Source organism: Lissotriton vulgaris, chromosome 3_1 (assembly GCF_964263255.1).
Source record: "Lissotriton vulgaris chromosome 3_1, aLisVul1.2, whole genome shotgun sequence".
NCBI lineage: Eukaryota > Metazoa > Chordata > Amphibia > Caudata > Salamandridae > Lissotriton > Lissotriton vulgaris.
Genome location: NC_141689.1, coordinates 1,559,794,925 through 1,559,817,033, shown reverse-complemented (window position 1 = coordinate 1,559,817,033; position 22,109 = coordinate 1,559,794,925). Strand labels below are relative to the sequence as shown.

The 22,109-nt window shown below is 50.2% G+C and overlaps 1 protein-coding gene across 1 annotated transcript in view; it reads right to left on the bottom strand.

The window, feature by feature from the left end:
* The window catches only part of CENPE (centromere protein E), a 1,817,274-nt gene that overhangs the window by 663,856 nt on the left and 1,131,309 nt on the right, over positions 1-22,109 (bottom strand). The window contains exon 38 of the mRNA XM_086962044.1: positions 884-1,189. Within this exon, the coding sequence (XP_086818170.1) occupies positions 884-1,189 (306 nt within the window). The remainder of the gene's footprint in view (positions 1-883; positions 1,190-22,109) is intronic.

Below are 22,109 nucleotides of genomic sequence, written 5' to 3'. Positions count from 1 at the left end.
GGTGGTCGCAGCTCATCTGCGCAGATCAGGGCTTTCAGTCTTCCCCTATCTCGACGATTGGTTGTTTAAGGTGAGCTCGCCAGAGACAGTCGTCTCCCACCTCCAGACTACGGCCGACTTCCTGCACTCGCTGGGGTGCTCCATGAACATGCCGAAGTCACACCTGTGCCCCTCTCAGAAGCTCCTTTTCATCAGAGCGGTTCTGGACTCGGCGCAGTTTTGGGTATTAAACCAGGCATCCCTAATGGCACCGTGAGTCAAAATCGACTCGAAAAGTGATCAAAAAAGTTAGTCAAAAAATGACTAGAGTACTGCTCTTCCCGGATCTGCACTTGCTGGCGCGGAAAAAAGAACGGACGTCAGTGCAAGAGGGTGGCGTCTAAGTACTCCAACGACGTCATTCCGGCGATCACGACGGTGACGACGGACGAAGAGCCGCAGAGGAAGCCTACCGACGCGCAAGGGTACTGCTGACGAAAACTTTCCAAATCCAGTCTGACGCCTGGGGATATTCTAAGGTAAGGAATATAACACTAACCTGTTTCTTTCAGATACACCAAGCACTGCACAAATTATATGGAATTTTATGAGAGAACTCTACAGCAAGATAAGGAACTCCGGATTTGTGTCAAAAAGAGGAGAAAAAAGGTACAGACGGCAGGGAGCCAGGTGGGCACTGCATGTCTGCAGTCACCTTGGTGTCTCTTCTAGGGATGACATTCCCCACACTCAACCCTCAAAGTTACACCTGATCTGGGCTGTCTGGTGTGCTTCTTAAAAGTCGTCTCTGGGTGGCACTCTACATTTACAGTACACCATAAGCAATGACTTACATATAAATCAAAATAGTATTTTAATCTACTACAAGTATTAGATCATATACCTGCTTACGGGTATTTTGCTTATCTTCACTCAATCGGTCCCTCTCCATTTGGAGATCTTCTTGCATTCGCTGCAGCTCATTTTTATCATGAGTTAAAGCTGTGACAGCTTCTTGTAGTTCATAAAGACTCTGTACAGCCTCACGTTTTTCATTTTCAACTGTTTCCAACAAGGACGCACTGGCCTTTAATCGTTCTTCAAACTGTTGCACCTCAGCTGTTAACCTTTTCTCGAGTTCTTTCTTCTCATCAAGAATTTGTTCTTTTTCTTTAGCCTTATGTTGCAAATCTTCCATTAAAGAGGACATCTGGAAAAAAATGATGCAGGTAAAACATTTCAAAAGGATTTCAATGCCATTAATAAATTCATTTACAGTAATGAAGACCATGGATAACCGATTCCTAAGTTCACATTTTAGTACATCTTTTGGGTGTGGATATTCCTCCTCCTTGGGAAGGGTTATAAATGTAAGCGTAAGGTTCAATCTTGGGGGAGGTTTTTAGCATAAAGTACGCATTAACTGAATATTTCTTTAGCCCGATCTCATCCCGCTCTGCAGACATCAGATTCAAAGAATGTGTTTTAACCCAAGCCAGATCGTCTTTTCTTATTCTTTTAGGGAAATCAAATAGTTCTTGGCGTTCAAGCTTGGCTAAAGCATTCTTAACATAATATAGACATGGAATATTATTTACTCGCTCCAGGGAGATACAATCCCTAATGATCTCATGGTTCAGACTCAATTGGAAATAGAGCCATGTTTTGAGCCAACAGACATCCGGGGCCAGCCTCAGCTTATCTGTCACATAACCCACCCCCAACTCCTGATGAATTACGTAGGTCAGGGTGGATTGGGGGAAGGAAAGGATAACGTGTAAAAACGTATTTTCTGCTATCTGTATCCCCTCCATTGGCTTGTAACCCCAAATCGCTGTACCACATAGAGCGATGGCTATACATTTGGCCCTGTAGATATTAAGCATAGCATGCATTGCTTTGACCCCCAGACTCTGCGTGAATCTAATCACAGCGGCCGTTGACCTTGCCATAGAATTAACTTTGGCTTTATGTTGTGGAACCCACGAGTCCCTCACATTACAAAAGTACCCCTAAATATGTAAAAGGAGGTCACCATGGTCAATTCTGCACCTTCGCAGTAGAATGTTTTAAGTTTTTTATTATTCTGGCCCATTGACATTACGTGGGATTTGGCTATATTGACCAATAGATCCAAAGATTTCATATAGGCCCCAAAGGCGTCAAGAAACCCTACTGCTGTGCGAGCCAGTAAAACGCATTGACCGCGTATAGGAGCACAGGAATAGGCCTGTCCCCTACATGCAGTATATCTGGACTAGCTAAATCTAAAAACTTGCCTAAATTATTAATATATAAAGTAAAAAGTAATGGCGCTAAAATACAACCTTGACGAACGCCCCAACTAGATGTAAAGTGCCTTGTTCATTTTCCTTCTTGGTTGACCCTCACCCTAGTGGTGAGATCCCTATGCAGGTCAGCCAGAAAGTGGACTAAGCTTGGATCAATGCCCATGTCTAGCAGAATTTGCCAAACTCTGATCTATTAACCAGGTTGAAAGCAGACGAAAGATCAATAAATGCTAAGTGTAAAGTCCCCGTTTTGGCTATAGTGTATTTACCTGCTAGTAAATATAAGTTTAGACACTGATCCGTAGTGCCCCTGCCACTTCTAAAACCATACTGGGAATTAGTGAGGACCTCATTCTCATCCAGCCAATCAGTTAGCTTAGCTAAAATCACTCTCCCTAAAACTTTAACTGCAGAGTCTATTAGTGATATTGGCCTATAGCAACGTGGGTCCCCTCTTTGACCCTTTTTAAAAGCGAGGACAATAATAGAAGATGCCCATGAGGACTGAAAACCCTGGCTACTAGACACGTTAAAAACATTAGTCAGGATTTTCACCCAAAAAGAAGGGTTTTGTTTGTATAAATCTGCCGTAACACCATCAGGGCCCGGAGACTTATTACTGGTCATACCCACTTCCTATTCATTAAAAATTATAGTGGAAGAGACCCTCCTAAATTCACGACTAGCTAATACTTCTGAGCTGTCAGAGGCCTCATATATGGCTTCAAAATGAGATAGCCAGTGTTCCTTTGTAATATTACATTCGACCAGGGCATTCCCTATACCAGTGAAAAAAGGTTTATTCACAATAGCCCAAAATCTAGGGCTCTCTTTTATAACCTCTACTGATAATAGGGCATTCCAAGCTTCATCTTTGATTTCCTCTCCTTATAGAAAGGGCAAGCTTGTACTCATTTCTTAATCTAGCTACATGCTCACGATCCGTGGGGTTCTTTTCAGTTCTGCTATCAATATGCTGTGTGCTTCCGAGCAGTTACTGTCAAACCATCTCTCTCCCAAGAGACGCCTGGGTCTTATTGGAGAAGTAAGATCTGACGCTATCTGGGAACATATACATTCAAAGGTCAGGAGGACCCCCGGTCCCTGTTCAGAATTATTAAGACGGGTTATAAACTTGTCCTCAGCCTTTACACAGATCTCCTATGACGCCGCTTACCATGAGAGATAGTCGGAGACTGGGGCGGCTGCAGCTTAACACTGGGAGGAAGAGAGGCACTTATGGGAACGACCCCTGGATCGGGAGGATGACTGACTCCTTGAGGTGGTTCAGGTCTGCGACAACCACGCTATCACACGTTTCATGCACTGCTCGCACAGGGCCATCGGCTTCAACAACTGGCAAGCGTCACACTCTGTGTCATGGTGCTTGCTCAAGCACCACATACACATAGAATGTAGATCTGAACCCGACATTTGGTGAACACAGGACGTACAAGACTTAAACCCAGGAAGTATAAGGAATTTAGCACACTGTTTCTGATGAGGGAAGCTTGTCACAGCAGGCCGAAAACAGCTAGAGATACGCTCCTTCACATCTGAGTAGGCTTGTAAAAAAAAAGAAACTGACTGCAGAGCGCCGGAGGGGAATTATTTGGCTCCACAGACATCATATCCGGAGTCGAAGTCATACAGAGCCATGCTTCACCGCCCCCCGCGTGCAGAAGTATTGCTGAAAAAATTTCTAGATCCAGTTTGACGCCTGGGAAGAATTCACAAGTTAAGGAATCTGCGGATATCTCTATCAGATAGCATATTACCACTGGAATAACAGATGTTTGTTGCCCAACTCAATAGTACACATTTTACTGTCCTCCGAAGGATTAAATACCAAGTAGACCCACAAGGATTCAAACCTTTGAACATAGGTCAAACACAGGTCCCTGCAGTGGATAAATTAGTCTAAGGGGACACCAGAGCTAGTTCACTTATGAATGTTCTTTGTTTAGTCAAGATAAAATGTAAGTTCTTATGTTTTATTGTATGTTTACAGAGACCTTTCAGCTGGTGCGACAGGATCCTGATTGAATGTTGCAAGTGATGAACAATTTACATACGTTCGGTAACGATGTATCTGTAAGAGAAATATATTAATTATTGATTCCTTACCTTCAAATTACCCCCACGCGTCAGACTGGATCCAGAAAATATTTCTTCAGCAGTACCCCTGAACGTCGGTAGGTGGTGTCGGTCGACTCCACGTTCGTTGTTGGTATCGTGGTCGCTGGAATGACGTAGCAGTATCTACTTAGACACCGCCCCTGTACGCCGACGTCAGTTCTTTACACGACATTCCGCGTCAGAAGCGCAGAACCATGCAAGACCCTGACCACTGGTGCACAAAACTAGGGCCCTGAAAGGGAGTCCCTTACACTAGAAGTCAGTTTGCAGAACAGGGAGGGTGGGCGGTAAGGAATCTATGACTAATATATGTGTCTTACAGATATATCGTTACCGAAGGTAAGTAATTTGTTTATCTGAAAGCGACTATTAGTTATAGATTCCTTACCTCTACGTCATAAAGCAGTATTGGCTGCATTCGCCCTGGTGGAATGGGCACACAGCCCTAACTAAGGCTCCTTTTTCACCAAGGAGTAGCAGATCTTAATGCCAAGTACAACCAATCAAGAGATGGTCTGTTTATGCATGGCCCAACCTTTCTTGTAGCCCACATAGTCAACAAAGAGTTGATGTCCACCCGGAATTGTTTTGTGCGATCCAAATGAAAGGATAACGCTCGTTTTGGATCCAGACGATGGAGTTTCTCCTCCTTGGAAGGGTGCGGGTGGGAAGAAGATGGGCAAAGTGAGGGTCTTTCTTATGTGGAAAGAGGTAACCACTGTGAGAAGTTGGCCTGGTATATGATGTTCACTATTCTAGTGAGCACCTTGCACCAGTCCAAACAACCCTTATGGTGATGGTTGTAAAGTCAACCTTATAGACCAGCTATCCTAGTGGTAGCATGGACAAAGCAGTCAGGCTAAACTCAAGAGGGCATGTGAAGCCAGCTGTTTTACCATATTTAACCCCCTTAATACCAAGTGAAAGGACACCACACAGGTTGTATATCAAAATATAGATGTATTTATTTCTAACACAATCCTCTGAACTCTTTTTGAGGTCAGAGGCACCAGCACAAAACAAGATAGTCAATTAAAATACAATAAGTTCCACAAAATACAGTAATGCCCTAGGGGCACTTCGAACCATATTCTAAAATAGTGGTATAAGAACCACGTCACAAACAAAGGAAAAGCCTAGGGCCTGGAGAATCGCTGGGGCTACGCTGTACTACTAAAGGATAGGGAGCAGGAGGCCCACGGGATGCCCATGCAGTGTCTTTACACACACGCGAGTTACCCGTAGAGTTATAATGGGAACGAAAGAAATGGAAACTAGTTCTTTTAGGTCACTTCCGGATGGACAAGGAGAAAGCTACTTGAAAGTTAGACACTATGAAAGTAAATACCCACAGGAGCACCAAAGTACTCGCGTTATCTCATCCACAGGAAGCGGGTGCACAGGTGTCAGTGTGTATCGGGTTTCATCTCTGAGTCCTATGGAGCCTTGAAGAAAGATGCTGCAGGCGACCAGGAGAGAAGTGTCCGGGTGGATCCAAGGGCGGATTGAGGATGAAGAGAACCTGAAAGCAGAGGGGACAGAGTCTGGGTCACTAGCCAGTGACCAGGAAGGAACCAGGCGATGTTGCGAAGCAATCAGGTGATGTTGTGAAGCTTGTCTCTGCAGCCACGTGGACCAGGAGGTGTCGACGACTACCAGGAGCTGGATACGGACTGTCCCACGAAGGCCCTCGCTGTCGGCGTTGTCGGCTTCCGAATTGGAGTCAACATGCCTTGGCAAAGGCAACCCACGCAGGAATCGAAGATGGCTTCTTGATCAGACCAGCAAGGTCTGATGGGCTTCTCCCTTTCAGGGAAGCAAGGGCCAGTCTGGAGCAACCAGACCAGCGGTGTAAATCAAAAGGTTTGTCGTCACAGAGGCCACTAGCCAATGGGCAAGTGACCGGACAGACGCGTCGAGCAGGAAAATGCAGAAGGGCCCCACGCAGAACTCGTGGAGTGTGGAGGGCTGATCTTCGGTGCAGTTGGTGCTCGGGGCTGGGGCTTCTCAATCCTCAATGCACAACTTCGAGGGTGCCTCAGAAGTTGCAAAGAAATGCAATTCGCTGGCTTTCCAAGATGGCCGGTCCTACGTCTCTCGTCGCCTCCACGGGTCTCAGCTCTGCTGTGACTGTGGATCGGGCTGTTGGTAGTCTGGAAGTCCGGGTCTTGTCAGGCTCTATGCTCGGGCAGGAGCGTCGACAAAGCAAACCGTTGATCGCTTGGTGGTGCCTGCTTGCACAGGGTGGTCACCCCTTAACCACAAGGGAGATTCTTCAATCTTCTAGTTGCAGTAGAATGTCGAAGGTCCAGAGTTTCATTTCAAGTTTCAGTCAGGATAAATCTAATGTCTTGGGACTCAGCTCCTACCTATATACCAAATTTAGGGGCTGGATTACCTGCTAGGTCCCTATGGGTGGGACCCAGGAAGGGGGTGGTTACACCCCTTTCCCTTTGCCCAGTTTCGCGCCAGAGCTGGGGCTGTAGTGCCCCAGCACCGGTTTGAACTGGACTATGCATGGGACACCTTGTGTGCCCCAGGAAGTGTCTCGTTTCATTCAGCCCTCCCTGCTAAAATACACCACGGCCTGTCTGGGGTGGTGCTCGCACCTCCCAAGACAGGAAACCTATTGTCCAAGCCTCCCTCGCTGGAAGGACTCCCAGCAGCAGGAGGTCAGACTTGTGTCTGTGGCAGCAGCATCCATTTTGTAATGCTGAGGCTCTGGTTAACTTTAACCGGGATTAGTAGGAACAACAGGTCTTCTCCCGCTAGAAGGGTGGAATGCTACCCCCGTCGCCAGAACTGGAGAGGGGGTAGTATTCCAAAGCGTATGACACCTTACACGACATGTTTTGATAAAGCCAAACCAAAGTTAGCATTTAACCGTGAGGTTCATAATGCACTTAAGAGTATATGGTATGGCTATATCCTAGAACAGCTATAAGGATATGGTTCCGAAATCGGCAGACAGGCTCAGCTCATGCTAGAGCACCATCTCACATAAAACCAAGCACTCTGCCTTCAGGATTGTTAAGGCCTGCCATAGGAGTGACTTGCAGGTGTTTATGTTTCTAGATATAAGGTTAGATATAGGAATAATATATCTCAGCAAGGGAAGATTAATCGACCTTGCCCCAGCTGAGTGATCAGCCAGTTGTCAGCCAGAGGTGGCAAAGGATATGCTGCAGCCTCTGGTAGACCTTGGGTGCACCTATGCCCTGGGTACCTATGGTACACTATACAGGGACTCACAAGAGTGACCCAATTCCCAATTGGTGATGTACCTAAAGTACATGGTGTGAATTTAGAGAGAACAGCAGGGCTGTGAGTCTGATTAGCAGGCCCCCAACCACATCTAATTCGAAAACCAGTGAAGCAAAAAGTGGGGTGACCTCTCCCGCCGCCGTTTGGAGATTTTTACTTCTATGAACCGACCTCATTCAATTACGACCCTGAAGCTCGGGTGATGAGGAGGCTTGGGAGGGGTCTGACCAAGGAGTGTCAGTCTCATGAGTGTGAGAAGTTGGCCTGATATATAATGCTCACTAGTTCTAGTGATCACCTTGTATCAGTCCAAACAACCCTTATGGTGATTGGTTGTAAGTCAACCTTATAGACCAGCTATCCTAATGGTAGCATGGACAAAGCAGTCTTAGGCTAAACTCTTTTGGCATGTGAAGCCAGCTGTTTTTTTACCACATATAACCCCTTGAATACCAAGTAAAAGAACACCAGACAGGCTGTTATGAAAATAAACAAGTATTTATTAACTAACATACACCTCTGTACTCTTTATGAGATCAGAGGGCTAAGCACATGACAATCTCTTAGGAAAAATACGTTTAAGTTGCACAAATTACAATGGTGCCCTAGGGGCACGACAAACCATATACTAAGTAAGTGGAATGTGAAAGTCGATAATAGGAATGGAGCTGTCCAGAGGCTGTAGGATCGTTGGACCACGCTATACTAACTCTAGGTAGGTAATAGGAGGCCCACGGAACGCGTGTGCAGAGTGTGAACTCACATGCGAGATGAGTAACAGTGTCTATGGACAGAACAGTTCAAGAAAAAGGTGAGTATGGACAATCCTGACTATGTAGAACTAAAACGACTGTGGAACTGGACACTAGGAGAGTCAAGATACCCTTGAGCACCGAAATGCTCGTGTTACCTCACCCACGGGCTGCGGGTGCATAGGTGCCAAGTCGAGTCGGGTTCCGGCGTTGAAGTCTATGGAGCCTGGAAGAAAAGATGCTGCAGGCGGTCAGGAGGAAGATGTCCGGTGTGAGCCAAGGGTGGATCAGTGAAGAGAAGAACCTGAAAGCAGAGGGGACAATGTTCAAAGTCACTAGCCAGTGACTGGAGTGGAACCAGGAGTGGAACCAGATGTCGTCGTCGCGATCAGGTGAAGGTGGACGCTTGTCTCTTCAGCTACGTGGACCAGGTGGTGTCTTCGACGACCAGGATGGAGGCACGAGCTGTCCCACGCAGGCTCTCGCTGTCGGCGGTGTCTGCTTCGGATTCGGAGTCAACAGTCCTTGGCAAAGGCAACCCATGCGGTGAGTGGAAACGGCGTCTGAAGTGGACCAGGAGGGTCTGGGGTGCTCCTCTTTTGGAAGGGAGCAAGGGCCAGTCTGGAGCAACCAGACCAGCAGTGAAGATTTCGGAGTTCGTCGTCTCGGAGGTCACTAGCCAGCCGGCAATTGACCAGACAACGCATCGAGCAGCAAACAGGCAGAAGGGCCCCACGCAGATCTCGTGGATGCTGGAGGGCTGGTCTTCGGTGCAGGAGCTGCTCGGGGTCGGGGCTTCTCAGTCCCCAAAGCACTTGGACGAGGATGCCTCTGAAGTCGTGCTGGAGCGAAGTGCTGCTTCTGTCAAGATCCCACGTGTCTCGTCGCACCCACGGATCTCAGCTGTGCTGTAGATGTAGGTAGAGGTCGGAGAGGTCTGGGAATCCGGGTCTCGTCGGGCTCTGAAGTCTGGATCCTTGCAGGAAGACGACAAAGGGAAGCCGCTGGACGCTGATGGTGCCTGCTTGTGCAGGGTGGACACTCCTTGCCCACAAGGGAGATTTCTTCAGTGTTCTGTTGAGCAGAACGTCGAAGTCCAGAGTTTCTTCTTGTAAAGTTGTTCAGGATAATCTAATTTGGAATGGGACCAGCTCCTACCTTTATCCGGCTAAAGGGGGCTGTACTACGACTAGGTCCCTCCTCTGGGTGGGACCAGGAAGGGGGGTGGTTACACCCCCTATCCTTTGTCCGGTCTTGCGCCAGAGCTGGGACTGGAGTGTCCCAGGAACTGGTTTAGACCGGAGTATGCACAGGGACACCTTGTGTGCCCCAGGCATGTCTCATTCCTTTCAGCCCTGTCCTACCTAATACACAAAATCCTGTCTGGGGTGGTGCTAGCACCTCCCAAGGCAGGAAACCCTTTGTCCAAGCCTCCCTCGCTGGAATGACTCCCAGCAGCAGGAGGTCAGACTTGTGTCTGTGGTGGCAGCATCCATTTTGTGGAGCTGAGGCTTCGTTTAACTTTAACCGGGGTTCACAGTTACATAAATGTTGTGTCCCTCTAGAAGGGTGGAATGCTAACCCCATCGCCAGAATTGGCGAGGGGGTAGTATTCCAATTCGTATGACACCTTACTCGACATGTTTTGATAATGCTATACCAAAGTTAGCAATAACCGCGAGGATTATAATGCACTTAAGAGTATAGAGAACTCCTTCCTTAGATATTTGCTGGCGGTGCCCAAAACCTGCTCCACCTATGCCTGCCACTCTGAGCTGGGCATTGACTACATCACTGACATCATAAAACTACAACCAATAATGCTGTGGCGCAGAATATGGGTTACCGAGCAATGCCACTTGACCAGGACGATTATACAAGATATTTTAACGCTAGACCACGCTAAGAAAATCAAATGGCTGTCGTACGTCAAAGCGTTATTGACAGATCTTGGATATAGGAAATACTTTGACCACCCATCGCTGATAGAGGAAATCCCTAAAAAGACCTTAAAAAGGGAGTGTTTAACTCATCTACGTCAGCTACGCTTATTATCCGAGGTCCACAAGCCATCAGTCCAACATTCCCTGCTAGTCCAGACTGCGTTCTCTGCTGAACCTTACCTAAATTTCAAAATAACACAGTTTGAAAGAATGCTGCTTACCCGCTTCAGACTTGATTTGTTCCATCTACTAGTTGCATTTCCTGAGCAAAATGTCAGGACTTCTACTACCTCTATGTGCCCTTGTGATTTGGTATCGCCACAATCAACGATACACACAATGCTATTCTGCAAATTCTATAGCGAGCCCCGGAAGCGCTGGATACTCCCTATCTTGAAGTTCTGGGGTCTCCGTCAATGTCGCCCAGCGTATTTGGCACTACAATTCCTGGAAAATGAAAACTATGCGAAAGCGATTGTATCTTACCTTAAATTCTGTATACGCCACCGCACAAATTTATAACCTCGAACAACATCGCTTATACATATTAACGAAGGGACTGAGATAACAGAAAAACTGTACGTCTTTGCACATGTGGGAAAAATTTGCCCTAATGAAATTGTGATGCACTTCTTACTTCCATGTATTTTTTTTTAAACAAAATGTACATTTAATAATCTTTTTAACCCTTTTCTCATACAATTGTAACTGTGTTTTTATTCTATCTGAACTTTTATGGTGTTTTTTCAAAACTACCGAATAAAGTTGATATTGAATTGAATTGAGTATATGGTATAGCGTTATCATGGAAACAGCTAAAGGACTTGGTTCTGAAAGCTGCAGACAGGCTCAGCTCATGCTAGAGCACCATCTCACATAATTCCAAGCAGTCTGCCTTCAGGATTGATAAGACCTGCCATAGGAGTGACTGATAGGAATACATGTGTCCATTTTAGGGTTATATATAGGAATACTATATCTAAAGCAAAGGGTGATTACACCACCTTGCCCCAGCTGATTGATCAGCCAGTTGTGTCCGATTTGGATGGCCAGCCAGGGGTGGCATAATACATGCTGCAGCCCCTGGTAGGCCCTGGGTGCCCCTATGCCCTGGGTACCTAAGGTACACTTTACAGGGACTGATTAGGTGACTCAGTATCCAATTAGATATGCACCTAAGGTACATGGTTGTCAATTTAGAGAGCACAGCTAGGCTGTGGGTCTGATTAGCAGGCCCACAGCCAGGGAAAGTCGTAAACCAGTGAAGCAAAAAGGAAAAATCCGGGGTGACCATAGGATTGCAGACCCTACTCTCCTACAGCCATCAGCCCCAGAAGCCGCTGCGTCAACCTGACCCAGACTCGGGATAATGGCTGAAAGATCGGAATAAGAGCCTGAATATCCCGAACCTGCTGTTCGGGAGGATAAACCCGAAACTGCGCCGAGTCAAGAACCGTTCCGATGAAGAGGAGCTTCTGAGAAGGACCCAGGTGTGACTTCGGCACATTGATGGAGAACCCCAGCAGGTGCAGGAGGTCGGCCGTAGTCTGGAGATAGCTGACGACTGTCTGGGGCGAGCCCGCCTTCAACAACCAGTCATTGAGGTAGGGGAAGACTGAAACCCCTAACCTGCTCAGATGAGCCGCTACCACCACCATCAGTTTCGTGAACACCCGTGGGGCGCTGGTAAGGCCGAAGGAGAGCACGGTAAACTGAAAGTGCTCTTGGCCTACCGTGAACCGCAGGTAGAGCCAGTGGGCCGGCAGGACGGGGATGCGATGTGAGAAGTTGGCCTGATATGCAGTGCTCACTATTCTAGTGATCACTATGCATCAGTCCAAACGACCCTTATGGTGATTGGTTGTAAGTCAACCTTAGACCAGCTATCCTAGTAGCGTGGATACGAGCAGTCTTCGGGCTAAACTCTAGAGGGCGTGTTAAGCCAGCTGTTATACCATCACATACCCCTTGAACATCAAGTGAAAGGACACCACACAAGTGTTATGAAAATAAACAGTGTATTTATTAGAATCCCAACAGCCCTGTACTCTTTATGAGGACAGGGTACTAAGCACACAACAAAACTCTTAGGAAAATACTTCAAGTGCACAATCTACACAAATGCCCGAGGGCACGGAAAGTTTAGTGTTCTCGGGCGAACCCGATAAGGTAAGTCGGAAGCGACAGTGACTCTGGACCCTTAGATAAGGAGGCTATGCGGGCACCGAAATGCCGAAATTACCTAGCCCAGGGGCTGCGGCTGCATAAGTCTTGTACAGACGTCGGGAGTCTTCGCTGACGAACCAGGAGCCGGAAGGAAGGAGTTGCTGGCCGGCGACCAGTGGAGATAGTTCGTAGAGATCCAAGCCTGGATCAGAGATGGATGACACCTGAAAGCAGAGGGGACCAAGTTCGTAACTACTAGCCAGTAGTCAGAGGATACCAGGAGGGCACCGGATGATCGTCACCTCGACTAGGTGAGTGGGCGACGCTGGGCTCTGCAGTCTCACGGACCAGGAGGCGTTGTCGGCGACCAGGATGGAGGTGTGAGCTGTCCCACGAAGGTTGATGCGGTCGGCGTCGCTGGGCCCAGGATTGGGGCAACAAGCCTTGGCAAATTCAGGGCCAAGTGGTGGACCTAAAATGGCGTCTTGAGTGGACCAGGAGGGTCCGGGGTGCTCCTCTCTCAGAAGGGAGCAAAGGCCAGTCTGGAGCAACCAGACCAGCAGCGTTGTTGTCGGGCGTCGTCGAGAAGGCCACAAGCCAGCGGGCTAGTAGCCAGACAACGGGATGAGCAGCAAAAAGCAGAAGGGCCCCACGCAGATCGTGGAGATGCTGGGAGGCTGTACTTCGGTGCTGGAGCTGCTCAGGGTCGGGGCTTCTCGGACCCCAGAACACTCACCAGAGGATCCCTCGGTGGTCGTGCTGGTTTAGAAATCGTGCAGGTTCTGATGATGGCCGGTCCCTCGAGGTCTCGTCTGTGAGAAGTTGGCCTGATATATAATGTTCACTATTCCAGTGAACACTTTGTATCAGTCCAAACAACCCTTATTGATGATTGGTTGTAAGTCAACCTTATAGACCAGCTATCCTAGTAGCATGGATACGAGCAGTCTAAGGCTAAAGACTCGAGAGGGCGTGTTAAGCCAGCTGTTATACCACACATGTACCCCTTGAACACCAAGTGAAAGGACACCACATATACCACACATGTACCCCTTGAACACCAAGTGAAAGGACACCACACAAGTGTTATGAAAATAAACAATGTATTTATTAAAATCACAACAGCCCTGTACTCTTTATGAGGACAGGGTACTAAGCACAAAACAAAACTCTTACGAAAATACTTAAGTTAGCACAGTATATACAAATGCCCGAGGGGCACGGAAAACCATATACTCTGAAAGTGGAATGCGAAATTACTAGCAGGTAAGTACAGTACTAATAGGCTTTGGAATCGCTAGGTCTTGACTATAGAATCGTTAGATTACTTCTGGGAGGCCTAGGGGACTCGGGTGCAGAGTGTGCACTCTCACGCGTGATGCGGGACAAAGTCTATGGTAGCTAGATTTCAGAAAGTTAGTGTTCTCGGGCGAACCCGACCTGGTAGGAGGAAAACGAAAGTGGATCCTAACCCTTGGATAGTGAGGCTATGCTGGGGCACCGAAATGCCGAAGTTACCTAGCCCAGGGGCTGCAGCTGCATATGTCCCAAAAGACGTCGGGAATCCTCGTAGACGGACCAGGAGCCTGGAAGAAAGATGCTGGCAGGCGACCAGTGAAGAGAGTTCGAAGTGATCCAAGCCTGGATCTTGAAGATAGATGACACCTGAAAGCAGAGGGGACCAAGTTCGTGACTACTAGCCAGTAGTCAGGTGGCACCAGGAGGGCACCGGATGGTAGTCACCTCGACTAGGTGAGTGGGTGACGCTGTGCTCTGCAGATCTCACGGACCAGGAGGCGTTGTCGGCGACCAGGATGGAGGAGCGAGCTGTCCCACAATGGATGAAGCTGTCGGCGTCGCTGGACCCAGGATTGGGCAACAAAGTCTTGGCAAATTCAAGCCCACGCGGTGGTCTCAAAATGGCGTCTGGAGTGGACCAGGAGGGTCCGGGGTGCTTCTCTCGTGGAAGGAAGCAAGGGCCAGTCTGGAGCAACCAGACCAGCAGCAGAGATGTCGTCGGGCGTCGTTAAGAAGGCCACAAGCCAGTCGGCTAGTAGCCAAACAACGCGGTGAGCAGCAAAAAGCAGAAGGGCCCCACGCAGATCGTGGAGATGCTGGAGGGCTGATCTTCGGTGCTGGAGCTGCTCAGGGTTGGGGCTTCTCGGACCCCAAAGCACTCACCAGTGGAATACTCGGTGGGCTTGTTGCAAAGAAGTTGTGCAGTCTTGGCGATCGTCGGTCCCTCGAGGTCTCGACGCACTCACGGTTCTCAGCTTGGCTGTAGAGGTGAGTAGAGGTCAGAGGTGCCAGGGAAGCCGGGTCTCGTCGAGCTGAGTCGTCTGATTCCTGAGGAAGGATTTGCAGCAGACCGCAGTGTTCTTAGGATGGTGCCTGCGGATGCAGGGTGACTACTCCTTAGCCACAAGGGAGAATCTTGAAGAAGAAATCTTGATGTCCTTTCGCAGAAAGTCGTGTCTTGATTCCAAAGATGATCTAATTTGAACAGGGGGCCCGCTCCTATCTTTATACTAAAAAAGAGGGCTGACCCGGTGACTAGGTCCTGCCTATGGGTGGGACTAGGAGGGGGGTGGTTACACCCCTCTCCCATGCCGGACTTCCCCCAGGCCAGGGGCTGGTGTGCCCCTGGAACTGGTTCTGACCGGCCTATGCGTAGTGAGCACCGGGGTGCCACTCAGCAGTCACCTTCCTGTAAAGCCCTGCCTACCCAGGATACACAAAACCCTGTCTGGGATGGTGCTAGCACCGCCCCGGACAGGAAACCCTTTGTCCAAGCTCTCCTCGCTGGAAGGACTCCCAGCAGCAGGAGGTCAGACTCGTGTCTGTGGTGGCAGCATCCATTTTGTGGAGCTGAGGCTTCGTTTAACTTTAACCGGGGTTCACAGTTACAGACATGTCGTGTCCCTCTAGAAGGGTGGAATGCTAACCCCGTCGCCAGAATTGGCGAGGGATTAGTATTCCAATTTGTATGACACCTTACTCGACATGTTTTGATAAAGCAATACCAAAGATAGCATTTACCCGCGAGGATTATAATGCACTTAAGAGTATATGGTATGTGGTATCATGGAACAGCTATTAGGACTTGGTTCTGCAAGCTGCAGACAGGCTCAGCTCATGCCAGAGCACCATCTCACACGATTCCAAGCACTCTGCCTTCAGGATTGTTAAGGCCTGCCATAGGAGTGACTGATAGGAATCTGTGTGTCCATTTTTAGGGTTAGATATAGGTATACTATATCTACAGCAAAGGGTGATTACACGACTTTGCCCCAGCTGTCATGCAGCCAGTTGTGTCAAATTTAGGAGGCCAGCCAGGGGTGGCATAATACATGCTTCAGCCCCTGGTAGGCCCTGGGTACACCTATGCCCTGAGTTACAGGGTCTGATAAGGTGGCCCAGTACCAATTGGTAAATGCACCTAGGGTACACGTTGTAGTTTAGAGAGAGAACAGCCAGGCTGTGGGTCTGATTGGCAGGCCCACAGCCAGAGAAAGTCGTAAACCAGTGAAACAAAAGCAAAAAATCTGGGTGATCATAGGATTGCAGGCCCTACTCTCCTACATCGTCGCACCCACGGATCTCAGCTGAGCTGACGATGTGGGTAGAGGTCAGAGGTGCCAGGGAAGCCGGTTCTCGTCGAGCTGGGCAGTCGGATTCCTGAGGAAGGACGTGCAGCAAACCGCAGAGTTCTTAGATGGTGCCTGCGGGTGCAGGGTGACTACTCCTTAGCCACAAGGGAGAAATCTTGAGAAGAGTCTGGAGTTCCTTTCGTAGAAAGTAGTTTCTTGATTCAAAGATGATCTAATTTGGAAGGGTCCCCGCTCCTGCCTTTATCCTAAAGAAAGGGGTGGGTACGCGACTAGGTCCTGCCCTAGGGGTGGGACCAGGAAGGGGGGTGGTTACGCCCCTCTCCCATGCCGGACTTTCCCCAGGTCAGGGGCTGGGTGCCCCTGGAACTGGTTCTAGCCAGCAGATGCGTAGTGAGCACCAGGGTGCCACTCCGCAGTCACCTTCCTGTAAAGCCCTGCCTACCCAGGATACACAAAACCCTGTCTGAGATGGTGCGAGCACCGCCCCGGACAGGAAACCCTTTGTCCAAGCTCTCCTCGCTGGAAGGACTCCCAGCAGCAGGAGGTCAGACTCGTGTCTGTGGTGGCAGCATCCATTTTGTGGAGCTGAGGCTTCAGTTAACTTTAACCGGGGTTCACAGTTACGTACATGTCGTGTCCCTCTAGAAGGGTGGAATGCTAACCCCATCGCCAGCATTAGTGAGGGGTCAGTATCCCGATTCGTATGACACCTTACTCGACATGTCTGGATAACGCGATACCGAAGTTATCAATATGGTACGCGTTATCATGGAACAGCCATTGGGTCTTGGTTCCGCAAGCTGCAACCGGGCTCGGCTCGTGCCAGAGCCCAATTCACACGATTCCACGCACTCTGCCTTCAGGATTGTCAAGGCCTGCCATAGGAGTGGCTGATAGGAATTCGGGTGTCCATTTGAGGGTTAGATATAGGTATACTATATCTAAAGCAAAGGGCGAATACGCCACGTTGCCCCCAGCTGTCGTGCAGCCAGTTGTGTCAGATTTAGATGGCCATCCAGGGGTGGCATAATACATGCTTCAGCCCCTGGTAGGCCCTGGGTACACCGATGCCCTGAGTTACAGGGTCTGACAAGGTGGCCCAGTTCCAATTGGGTAATGCACCTAAGGTACACATATCAATTTAGCGAGAGAACAGCTAGGCTGTGGGTCTGATTGGCAGGCCCACAGCCAGAGAAAGTCGTAAACCAGTGAAACAAAAGCAAAAAATCTGGGTGATCATAGGATTGCAGACCCTACTCTCCTACATGCGAAAATAAGGGTCCTGCAAGTCCAACGCTACCATCCAGTCTCCTGGGTCCAGGGCAGCTAAGACCTGAGCCAGAGTCAGAATTTTGAACTTCTCCTTCCGGAGGAAGCCGTTGATGTTCCATAGGTCCAAGATAGGGCGTAGGCCTTTTTTGCCCCCCCTTCTTGGGTACCAGAAAGAAGTGGGAGTAACAACCACACCCTAATTCTGGCCCAGGAACGCGCTCAATGGCCCCCTTGGCCAAGAGGGTCGTAACTTCCTCCTGCAGAAGTCGCACATGATCCCCCGATACGCGGTAGTATTGCAGTGGCATGGCTTGAGGGGTCGTCTCGAAGGGGAGTGAGTAGCCCCTTCGGAGGATTTGCAGTACCCACCTGTCCGATGTGACAGTGCGCCAGTGGGACGGGTGATGGCGAACCCTTCCCCCCCACTGGCGTCACATGGGCCTGAAAGCACGGACTAGGAGGGTTTTGAGGCAGATGCTGCGGGGGAAGGTGTGGACTGGCCTCACCGTTGTCCCAGACCGCCTCCACAGCGATTTCCACGGCCACCACCGCGTTGGATGTTAGTCTGTGGTGCGTGGCTGGCGGCACGTATGGGGGTTCCCCTTCCTTGGCCGCGAAAGGAACCCGTTTGCTGGCACAGGGCCGAGAGGCCCAAGGACTTGGCCGTAGCCCTTTAGTCCTTAAAGTGGTCAAGCGCATGGTCTGCCTTGTCGCCAAAAAGGCGACGGCCATCAAACGGCATGTCCACGAGTGTATTCTGGACATTGGCCGAAAAGTTGGCGGACCTCAACCAGGCGTGGCGACAAATCGCCACCGTCGTTGCCATCGTTCTGCCTAGTGAGTAGGTGGTATCCAGCCCACACCGGATAGAATATTTTGCTGCATCCCAGCCTTCCACAAAGGCCTGGCCGAGGTTGGCCCGTACCTCCAACGGACCCTCTGGCAGCAATTCCGCGACCGTGTCCCACAGAGAGTGGGTGTAGCGGCCCAAGAGGCATGCGGTGTTGGAAGACCGCAGTCCCAGACTAAGGGAGGAGAATACCTTTTTTGCCGTACTGCTCATACCGCTTGGATTCCCTGTCCAGCGGAGCCGACGGGAATGCGATCTGGGAATTCGAAGCCTGCATTACCAGACTCTCGGGGGTGGGGTGGGTGGACAGGAAACATGGGTCGCCCAGGGCCGGGCGGTGGAGTCTGGCCACGTTCTTATCTACGGGCGAACCCGTAACGGGCCTGGACCAAGTGCCCAAAAGAACGTCGGTCAAGGCCTCATTAAACGGCAGCAGAGGCTCGGCCGAGCTTGACTGCGGTTTAAGGACCTCAGTGAGGTTAGTCCTCACGGCCGCGACGGGGAGCTCAAGGCCCAAGGCCTTGGCCGCCCGCATCAACACCAACACTGTAGGTTGCCCCCTCCTCCGAAGCCACGGTAGGAGGCGAGACAAAGCCAGTGTCTGGTGAGGTGTCCAGACCACTGGTATCCCCAAGTCCACCTGTCCAGTCCTCTTGAGACTGACACTTCCCTGTCAGAGGGTCCTCAGACCCCTCCCAATACACCTCACCACCCACCTCCTGATAATCAGGATTGTCAAACGATGGGGCCGGTTCATAGAAGCTAAACTCCCCAAGCGGCGTCGAAAGCGGCGCCCAGCGGCGCCGTTTCAAAGCCGGAACCGGAGCGAGGGAGGCATCGGGGACTGCGCCGCCTGAGGACGGCGCCGGAGGTGACGCCTGGGGGATCGGCGCCGGTGAGGTCGTTAGGTCAACCAGCGACAACCCGGATCCAGTGGGGCCCTGAGGCGCCGGGCCCGAATGTGCCGGCGGCGTCAGGGCTGAAGCACCCGACGGCGTCGGAGCCCCCGACCCGCTAGGACCTCGAGACGGGTCCGCTGGGCCCGAAGTGTCCGCTGAGCCCATCGGGGAAGAGAGGGACCTCATGGCCATGAGGAAGCGCTCGATCTTCCCCGGCGTCGCGTTCTGCCCAGGTGTGGAGCAGACCGCGACGCCCGCGACTCCGACGGAGCCGCGTGAGCGGTGTCACCCGAACCCCCCCGGCCACGTCGCGCGAGCGTCAGGGGGTGACGGAAGAGTGATGACGTCTCTTCGACTTCTTGTGCTTACCTGACTACGACTTAGACCCCGAGGAGTGATGTCGACTCCCGGAGCTTTGATGGCTCCTACCCCTACCTGTCCCTCGACCTCCGTTGGGACCAGGACCTCTTGCGTCGCGGGACCGACTGCCGGAGTTCGAGTCGCTTGCGGGACTGCTCCCGCCTAGCTTTCAAAGTCAGGGCCCGGCAGTCGGAGCAGGTCTTGTCGTCGTGGTGGTCGAAGCCAAGACAGTGGACACCGACGGTGAGGGTCGGTGATCGACATCAGTCGGTCGCAATCCTCACAAGGCTTAAATCCAGGCATCCCTATCGGCACCATCCGGAGTCGCAAGACTCAAGAAAAGATGATCAAAGGGGATCAAGAAGTTGAGTCAAAAAGTGACTAAAGTAATGCTTTTTCCAGATCTGCGCTTTCTGGCGCGGAAAAAAGAATAACCGAAGTCAGCACGCGGAGGCGGCGTCTAAGTACTCCGACGTCACCACGGCACCCATGACGCAGACGACTGACGCGGAGCCGCAGACGACGCCTACCGACGCGCAAGGGTACTGCTACGCAGGAATTTCCGGATCCAGTCTGACGCCTGAGGATATTCTAAGGTAAGGAATCTATCACTAACGTGTCTCTTTCAGATAGCACATTACTGCATGCGGTGAGATGCAAGTGTATAAGAGATACAACTATAATTTACATATACAAGCCAGTGTACCATGCAGCCGAGATCTGATTAAATCATATTTTAGTTAAGAGCAGGTCTTTATTTCCGCTCTCACTTCTAGGTGGTTGCTGATTGCCATTTTCTTTGGGAGGATAATCAAGCGCTTGCATGTTAGAGCAGGTGAAGGTACTTGTACAATGCAACCAATATGCTCATCATAATAGCCACACATGGCAGGCTTGCCTCTTTCTTTTGAAAAGGCAATCTGTCTCATTCCTCTAATGTGTCCTTTTTAATCAGTTTCCACGTATGGCATATATTTTGATTCAAATATCACATTTTTGTTTCTGTGGTTAGCAGTCAGCTTCAGTAACAAACATTTGACTCATTTTGCCCCACATACTGACAAGAAAGTTACAGTCTGGTATTGTGTCTGCCCAAGTCAATGGGTGTAGGAGAGTAGGGTCTGCAATCCTATGATCACCCCAGATTTTTGCTTTTTGCTTCACTGGTTTACGACTTCTCTGGCTGTGGGCCTGCTAATCAGACCCACAGCCTAGCTGTTCTCTCACTAAATTGACACGTGTACCTTCGGTGCATTTACCAATTGGTACTGGGCCACCTTATCAGACCCTGTAACTCAGGGCATAGGTGTACCCAGGGCCTACCAAGGGCTGCAGCATGTATTATGCCACCCCTGGCTGGCCATCTAAATCTGACACAACTGGCTGCATGACAGCTGGGGCAAGAGGGTGTAATCACCCCTTGCTGTAGATATAGTATACCTATATCTAACCCTAAAATGGACACTCGTATTCCTATCAGTCACTCCTATGGCAGGTCTTGACAATCCTGAAGGCAGAGTGCTTGGAATCGTGTGAGAGGGTGCTCTGGCATGAGCTGAGCCCGTTTGCAGCTTGCGGAACCAAGTCCTAATAGCTGTTCCATGATAACGCATACCATATACTCTTAAGTGCATTATAATCCTCGCGGTTATATGCCAACTCTATCGCTTTATCAAAACATGTCGAGTAAGGTGTCATACTAATTGGAATACTAACCCCTCGCCAATTCTGGCGACGGGGTTAGCATTCCACCCTTCTAGAGGGACACGACATGTATGTAACTGTGAACCCCGGTTCAAGTTAACTCGAGCCTCAGCATCACAAAATGGATGCTGCCACCACAGACACAAGTCTGACCTCCTGCTGCTGGGAGTCCTTCCACCGAGGAGAGCTTGGACAAAGGGTTTCCTGTCAGGGGCGGTGCTAACACCATCCCAGACAGGGTTTTGTGTATCCTGGGTAGGCAGGGCTGAATAGGAAGGTGACTGCAAGTGGCACCCCGGTGCTCACTACGCATAGGCCGGTCAGAACCAGTTCCAGGGTTACACCAGCCCCTGAGCTGGGGAAAGTCCGGCATGGGAGAGGGGTGTAACCACCCCCCTTCCTGGTCCCACCCATGGGCAGGACCTAGTCCCGTACCAGCCCCTTTCTTTAGTATAAAGGTGGGAGCGGGGACCCTTTTAAATTAGATAATTCCGAATCTTGATGACTTTCCACGAAGGAACTCTTGAACCTTTCAGAAGACTCTCCCTTGTGACTAAGGAGTAGCCACCCTGCACAGCAGGCACCATCCAAGCACATCGCGGTTTGCTGTAAGTCTCTCCTCCGGATCAAGACTGCCCAGCTCGACGAGACCCGGCTTCCCTGGCACCTCTGACCTTTACCTGCATCATCAGCCCAGCTGATATTCGTAGGTGTGACGAGACCTCGAGGGACCGGCCATCTTCAGGACTGCACGATGCTTGCATAGCACGACCGCCGAGGGATCCTCGAGTGAGTGCTTTGGGGTTTGAGAAGCCCTAACCCTGAGCAGCTCCAGCACCGAAGTTCAGTCCCCCAGCATCCACCAGATCTGCGCGGGGC